The sequence below is a fragment of the Hemitrygon akajei genome, chromosome 9 (assembly GCF_048418815.1).
Source record: "Hemitrygon akajei chromosome 9, sHemAka1.3, whole genome shotgun sequence".
Lineage (NCBI taxonomy): Eukaryota > Metazoa > Chordata > Chondrichthyes > Myliobatiformes > Dasyatidae > Hemitrygon > Hemitrygon akajei.
The window spans coordinates 111,053,696-111,061,969 of record NC_133132.1 but is presented as its reverse complement, the minus strand read 5'-3'; the positions used below and the strand labels follow the sequence as shown (position 1 = coordinate 111,061,969).

The 8,274-nt window shown below is 42.4% G+C and overlaps 1 protein-coding gene across 3 annotated transcripts in view; it reads left to right on the top strand.

Moving 5' to 3' along the window:
- Window positions 1-4,115: 4,115 nt before the first annotated feature.
- The window catches only part of fbxo25 (F-box protein 25), a 77,071-nt gene continuing 72,912 nt past the window's right edge, over window positions 4,116-8,274 (top strand). For all 3 annotated transcript variants that reach the window (XM_073056788.1, XM_073056786.1, XM_073056785.1), the window contains exon 1: window positions 4,116-4,401. In XM_073056788.1, coding sequence (XP_072912889.1) covers window positions 4,277-4,401 — 125 coding nt within the window. In that variant the 5' untranslated portion in view covers window positions 4,116-4,276. The remainder of the gene's footprint in view (window positions 4,402-8,274) is intronic.

Sequence of the window (8,274 nt, the reverse complement as noted above, 5' to 3'; positions counted from 1 at the left end):
AAGGCCATTGTGAGAGTGAAAAGACAATTACATGTGACGTGGTAGATACACAATTGTATGCATAACAGCTTTGTTAGAGGTTGCATGCTATTATTTCCTACAAGGCAAAAACTAACAGCATAAATGGCACTGTTGCTTTACTCCCCAATGACTTTTATGCACACTTTGAAAAGGAGAATAACTTGGACAAAATCTCACAGCATCTGGAGATCCTGCGATCTCTATATAGGGCCAACAGCAGAACATCTTTAAAGCGGATGAACCCTTATAAGGCATCAGATTCTGACGGTGTACCTGGCAGGGTACTGAAATCTATGCTGACAACTGGCTGGAGTGTTCATAGATGTCTTCAACCTCTCATTTGTGTGGTCTGAGGTTCCAACCTGCTTTAAAAGAGCATCAAGCATACCAATGCCCAAAAAGAGCAAGGTGATTCAACAACCATCACCCAGTAACACTCACTCGACTGTGATAAAGTGCTTTGAGAGGCCAGACATGGCTATAATTGGCTACTACCTGAGCAAGGACCTAGAATTACTGCAACTTGCCTACTGCCACAATAGATCCAATCTCACTGCTCTCCATTTGTCCTTGGACCACCTAGACAGCAGCAGTACCTGCACCAGACTGCTGTTTATAGATTACAGCACGGCATCACCATTCCTTCACTACTTTAAGCTTCAAAATCTATCCTCTGTAGAGACAGAGATTTTTTTAATTGAGAGACGCATAGATACTAAGACAGTCGGAATCTGTTCCCCCCAGGGTTCAAATGTAAAACATGAGAGGACCTACTGTTGTGGGGAGTGGAGTTTAAAGGCAATGTGAGGGGCAAGTTTCAGATCAGATTATTTATTATATGTACATCGAAACATATAGTGAAATGTGTCATTTGTGTTAACAACCAACATACCCAAGTGTGTGCTGGGGGCAGCCCTCAAGTGTTGCCACACATTCCAGTGGCAACATAGCATGCCCAACATGCTCAGCAAAACACAGAATGCAGTAAAATAGAACAAATGACAAAACAACAATGGCAAAACAAGCCCTGTTCCTTCCTTCCACCCACGCACACACACAGTCGTCCAACGCCAGGACAGACCATCTTCGACCTCCAGCCTCCACTGGACTCAGATTTACAGATATTAGGCTTTTGATTTCCCCTGTAGACTCACAGAGACTTGCAGACTCAGGACTCCAGACACCAAGCCTCAACTTCTGAACTTCCTATCGACCTTTGGATTTAGAACTTTGGTATCAACCCCAGGAATTTCTGCTGATAATGTTAACTGAAAACCACGGATTAACATTCAGGCTCCAGGCCTTGAACTCCAGACTTGCCAGTGATGGGACCCAAACACTAGGCTTTAAACCCCAGTCCCATTGACCCACAAACCTGGGGTGGGTTTGTCACCGGCCCTCGTACCTTCTGCCTGCACGAAACTCCAATCCATTGATTTGCCGACCTAGGGAGGCCACCAGCCCTAGTCCTCACGGGTCTGCCAGCCCGATATTCAACCATGGGTGTCCTTAGTCACACATCCATGTTGCTGCTCTTCCAGCAAGAAGCAGAGGCCTAGACTCTGCTCTAATTTCCCAACATCTATGTTCCTAGATGCTACCTGACCCCTATACTTGCTCTCTGTCCCCAAACCATCACAATGAACCCAAAAACAACTAAACAACACCTAAGTCTGAGCTGCAACCTTAATGCAAAGCACAGATCTGCACCATCTTGACTGGAAGATCATTACTATGGTCCACATGCTGACTGCAGTGGTTGCTTGGTTTTTAAGTCCCCTACTGAAAGTATTAATGCACAGGCTTAGAAATGCTCTTGCATATCAATTTTTATATTTATGCAGAAGGGAGACTATACTTGCGGGAACTTCAATTGAAAACCATACTGCTGGAGGAATCAGCAGCAAAGCATCTACTGAGGAGGCAAAGGAATGGTTGAAATTTCAGGGTATGGCCCTGCATCAGGATTGAGAGTGTAGAGAATCTATTTTTAGAATGAACGGGTTTATAGAATTATAGTCAGTACAGTCAAATTTCTCCCTGACTATCACAACAGTTACTCACTGCACATTGTACCCTAGGGAAGGTCCAGTATTGAACCCTCCACGTATTTACAATCTATACATTTATTAACTCAGGAAATATTCCAGGATACAGTTCACAAATTACATCCCTCTGGACGCTGAACATTGTAGGTTCTCCAGTCAATACAGGGAAATTAAATTCTCCCACAAATACAGCCCTATTATTCATACAACTATGAGCAATTATTCAACTACCTGCTCCTCAACTCCCCGTTGACAATTGGGGGTCTAGAGTGACCCTTCCTTTCTTTTGCCTAAGTTCTACGCATATGGCCTCAATGAATAATCCCTCAAAAGTGTAATTTCAAAGTACTGTTGATATGTCCTCCTTTTTCAACGAGACAACACTCCCTCCTCGCTTACTTGTACCTGTCTCATGCTCTTCGCATCTATAACAGAGAATATTGGCCAGTCAGTCTTGTGCTTTTCTCAGCAACATTTCCAATAAGGTTATAGCATCCCAGGAATGGGCATGATTAGTCAAATGGTTTTCTTTTTTGGAATATGCTTTCATGTTATTTCCTAACCAAATCCTTAATTTCTTTGGAGACATCAGAGACTGGAGATGCTGGAATTCATTTACATTTCTTCTCACCTGGCCTACCCTCTCTATCCCTTCCAATGGCTGGCTTCCTTTCACATTTCTGTCTTTATCTCTACTTTCCACCACCCCTCCCTCCTCCTCCCCCCCTTTTCTACCTCCCCTCACAAAGTCCCAACACCGTCCTACTCTATCTGCTCATAGGTTTTTTTCTCTGTTTCCACTTGTCCCTCTTGGGCTAATGTACCCTTCACCATCTACCTCAGCTGGTTAATGCACTTCAAAATCTCCACCCTCTCAATCTAAGCAGGAGCATGTGCAACCCCACCATTCCTTTTCTGAAGTTGATGACCAGCTCTTTTGTTTAGTTGACATTGAGGGAACGTCTGCTGTCATGATACATGCCACTAAGCTCTCTCTCCTTCCTGTACTCACCGTTATCCAAAGTGCCTCCTCAGTTGGAATTAGAACAGAATCTTAGCATGCATTCAGTTGCATAGGGAGGCATTGATTCCCAGGTCTGGAATTTGGTGATGAGTTTGCTTGTAATAATAGTTTCGAAGGCAGAACAGTTTATTGTTTACTCTCCCCACATTTTTATTCTGGCATCTTTCCCCTTCCTTTCCATTCTGAAGAAGGGTCTCAGTCTGAAACGCCAACTGTTCATTCATTTCCATACATGCTACCTGACCTGCTGCGTTCCTCCAGCATTTTGTGTGTGTTGCTTTGGATTTCCAACATCTGCAGCCTTTCATCTACTCACAGTTTATTGTTTATTGATGACTTTACTGCTTCAGCTTTCCCTAGTTCCTGCCTAATACTCTTGTAACGTGTCCTGCTCCAATTTAATGCTCTCCTGTAAAATCCATACCTGAATCTGTTTTAAAACTTAGGGAGCTCTGATCATTGTACCCTAAATGCTCTCCCTCTGAAAGTTCAGACACCTGGCCACCCAATACCATGTCCTCTGTTGTTTTCGACATGTTGATTTAAGAAACCCTCAAAGATGCATCTAATCCTCATCTAAACTTTTAGCAGTAAGGAGTCTTTATGAAGGAAGTCGAGCTCATCCAGTACAACAAACATGTTTTTCACACCTTTCCTTTATCTGTAATTTAGTGTCCCGGTAGCCGCCGCAAATTCTGTAGTATAATCTCTTTTTTACATCTTTAATACGTTCAGTCCAACTGTTTATTAGAACAGAATATATATTTCTTTCTGAGAGATAATGATTTCTTCTCACAAGGCTGATTCTCAGTTACACACAGAAAAAAAACACCATACTATTAGATGAAGCCGCAACTGGATAGTTTTGAGGAACAAACACATAAGGAAGGGGGGAAAACCACTCTTGTCTTCTTGATGATTGACGTTAAAATGGACCAGTGGAAGCCCTAGACATTCTGGAATAAAGAGGAGGAGCTCACTTTTCATTGGTTTCGAGTGGCTAAATGGGGGTTGGGGTGGAACTACCGCAGCGCTTCTGTCAACAAAGGCAGTGCGGAAGGTCGGGGTTGACTGTGCGGGAACGTTGGTTCTCAGCTGTGATGTAAACGTTCGAGCTGTTTGTTGGAATCGCAACGGAATAAAAGCACAGTCAGTGGTGTTTGGAGCCTCTTCTGAGCTGAGGATGCCGTTCTTGGGACGGGATTGGCGCTCCCCGGGAGGGTGTTGGGTGAAATCCGAGGAAGGGTGGAAACGCTCGCAGTTTTACCGGGAAGTGGATAGTCACGGGGAAAAGCAGGTGTGCACACGGTAGGTACTCTCTGCATCTCTCCCGTCGAAACGCCAACGAGCACAGGGTCGAGTTAGCGGTTTTAATTGTGTTGTGCTTTTGCATTTTGGGGGCGTTGCACCTACACAGCATCTTTCCCCAAAATACGTCCTCCAAGACTTTGCAGCCAGTGCGGAACAGTGGTCAACGCTACCTCGCGGGAATATACTGTTAAAGGCAAGGTCCCTTGAAATATAGCGGGATTATTTATTGAAAGGGGATTGTATTACTGAGGCTATGCAGAGGTTTAGTGACGTGGCGTAGATTTGACTGTATTTTACCCAAATGGATCAATTTGCCACCGAATTGGTTCATTGTAGTGCAGGATGCTAATTCTTGAGATAATAAGAAGAGGTGAAGAGCTGTATGAAGCTTTCACTGTACTCCTAGTCATGTCGTACAGAGTTCATATCTGTATTGACCATCAAGTAATCCAATTTACCAGCTGGTTTGTGCCCTACCATCATACACCATCCATCAAGCAGTGTGTTCCAATTGCCTTCTTGTGGGTGGGTGGGTGGGTGGGGGGGGGGGGGGGTGGAGGGTAAAGTTATCTTGTATATTGGTTTAAGTTGCTTTTTCGGCAGTGAGGATTGGATTGGAAAGTGCCCACAGAGGAGATGTCTTTTGGATGATGCAAAAAAAAACAACAAAATTATGAAAAAACAGAAAGATTAATAACATTAGGCAGGTTACATGGAATAATGTTTATCCCCTGATATCACTTGAAGGAGATTAACTTATTTTGTGGTAGGATATCAACATTTAAAAAAAAATTGCTCTTCTAAAATTAAACAAGTAAAAGATACATATAATGGATAAGACCAAGTAGAATAGACAGGGAAGGTACAGGAGGAAAATGATTGAAGAACTGAAAACACATTGTCATCCAGTAAAATACTGTATATGGATCAATATAAAGTGGAAGCAGTTTCACCCTCTGGGAAATGATTCGTCCAAAACTGGCTGTTTTGTTTAAGGTCACCGTTAATTATTCACAGGGCATCCTGTTAAGTAAAATACTTAGAGTAATGTTGAAATGGCAGCAATATAGAAATGACTTTCGAGTCAACCATTATTTTTAAGGCCATTAACATTTTCTGGGCCCATTTATGCTATTTTTATAAATCACAGCACTATCAGATGTAGATAACCATTGGAAGTTTGGATAATTAACCCATGTTAAATTTGTTGTTCCTTCTTGAAAATTCTGTGGTGTAGAAATATGGAATTTTGATGCAAGATATGGTGAAAAATATTGTTTGGTGCCATCCAGGTAGATTGCTCCACATATACGTACATTAACATCACAGAAATAGGAAATGCAATAACGGATTGCAGAATATGGTGTTACAGTTCGAGTGAAAGTGTGGTGTTGGTAGTCAGAATGGTGCAAGGGTCTTGACGAGGTAGAATGAGAGATCAGGAGTTCTTTATCATACACGAGGTAAATAAGTTTATTATTGTCACATGTTCTGAGGTATGGTGAAAAACTGGTCTTACATAGGTGTCAGATCTCTTGGTGGTTAAGCACTTCAGAGACAGTGACCACAACTCCCTGACCTTTACCATAGCTTTGAAAAGGATAAAAACTGATGGTATGGGAAAGTGTTTAATTGGATGAGGAGGCAGGAGCATAAGTTGGGACCAGATGTACTCTGGGAAATGCAATGTGAAAATGTGGAAGTTAGGATAGTTTTGTCTCACGAACACAGGGAAAGGATGGTGGAGTAAAGGAACCATGGTTGCACGAGATGTAGAACATCCAGTCAAGAGGAAGAAAGAAATTTACTTCAGGTTTAGGAAGCAAGGATCAGACAGGGGTCCTGAGAGTTACAAGATAGCCAGGAGGGAATTTAAGAATGGATCAGAGAGCTGGAAGAGGGTAGGAGAAGGCCTTGGTGAGTGGGATTAAGGAAAACCCCAAGCTGATCGACACGTATATGAAGAACAGGAGGATGACTAGCCTAAGGAAGGGACCAATCAGGGATAGAAGAGGAAACATGCCTGGAGTCAGAGGTAGAAAGGAAAATTAATAATGAATACTTAAGTATTCACCAGTGAGAAGGTCCTTGGCACTTATGAGGACAATGTAAAACGTTTGGCTGTGCGAGAACATCTTGACATTAAGAAAAGCGATATGCTAGAACTATTGAAAAAACATTAAGATAGGTAAGTCCCTGGGCTGGATGGGATATGCCCCAGGTTACTATGGGAAGAGAAGGTAAAGATTGATGCTCCTTTGCATTCTCACTGACCACAGGAATAGTACCAGATGATTGGAGGGTGACAAATTTATATTATTTTTCTCAAGGAAGGGAGTAGACATAACCCTGGAATAACAGACCACTGAGTCTTGCATCAATGTTGAAAAATTATTGGAGAAGATTCTTAGAGAAAGGATTTGTGAGCATTTGGAGAACTATAGTCTGGTTAGGGCTAGTCAGTATGGTTTTAGTGAGGGACAAGTCATTCTTTATGAGCCTAATTGAATTCTTAGAAGATCTGACAAAACACATTGATGAAGGAAGAGCAGTGGATATCGTGTATATGGATTTTGTAAGATGTTTGATAAAATTCCTTGTGTTAAGTTCATTCAAAAAGCATGGGATCCAGTGAAACGGCTGAGTGGTTTCAGGATTGTTTTGCCCGTAGAGGCAGAGGGTGGTTGTAGATGGGGTGTATTCTGCCTGGAGGCCAAGGACCGGTGGAGTTCTGCGGAGACCTCTGTTCTTTGTGATTTTTATAGATGGCTTGGATGAGGAGGTGGCAGAGTTGGCTAGTAAATTTGCAGTTGAGCTAGAGGTTGGTAGTGTTGTGCATACTACAGAATATTGTCATAGGTTACAATGGGAAATTGACAGGATGCAGGGTTGGGCTGAGAATTGGCATAAGAAGTTCAACCTGGAAAAATGTGAAGTGATTCACTTTGTAAGGACAAATTTGAGGCAGAATACAGAGTTAGTGGAAGGATAGGGGCACCACACAGTGGCAATTAGTCAGGGGGTTGAGTCATAGAACACTATAGCACAGAAACAGGCCCTTTGGCCCTTTTAGTTAGTGCTGAGCAGTTTATTTGCCTAGATTCATAGATATGCACTTGGACCAGAGACTTTCTTACCCATCTCATCCACGTAACTATTGAAATGTCGAAATCAAATCCACAAAAAACACTTACACTGGCAGCTTGTTCCACACTCTTTCCACCCTCTGACTGAAGTGCCCCTCAAGCTCCCCTTAATCATTTCACCTTTTATCCTTAACCCATGACCTCTAGTTGTAGTCTGACCCAACCTCAGTGAAAAAAGCTTGCTTGCATTTACCCTATCTACCCCCCTCATAAATTTGTATACCTCTATCAAATCTCCCCTTAATCTTCTAAATTCTAGGGAATAAAGTTGGAACCTAATCAACTTCACCCTCTAACTCAGGTGTCAAGTCTCAGTTGGATCTTTGTAAGTTTTTTCTGCAGTCTTTCAATTTTATTTACCTCTTTCCCCTGGTGTATTTGCATCTACCTGGCATGGCCTTCCACAGACACACACCACTCTCTACAAAGAAATTGCCTCTGATTTCCCCCTCCCCTTTACTTTCCCCCAATCACCTTAAAATTATGCCGCCTTGTATTAGCCACTTCTGCCCTGGAGAAAAGTCTCTGGCTATTTAATCGATCTATGTCTCTTACCATCTTGAATAACTTTATCAAGTAACCTCTCATTCTCCGTCACTCAAAATTAAGAAAAGCTTTAGCTCATTCAATCGATACTTATCAGAGTTGCTCCCTAATCTATGCAGCAAGCTGATAAATCATCTCTGCACACTCTGAAAAGCTTCCACATCATTACAAAAAGTGA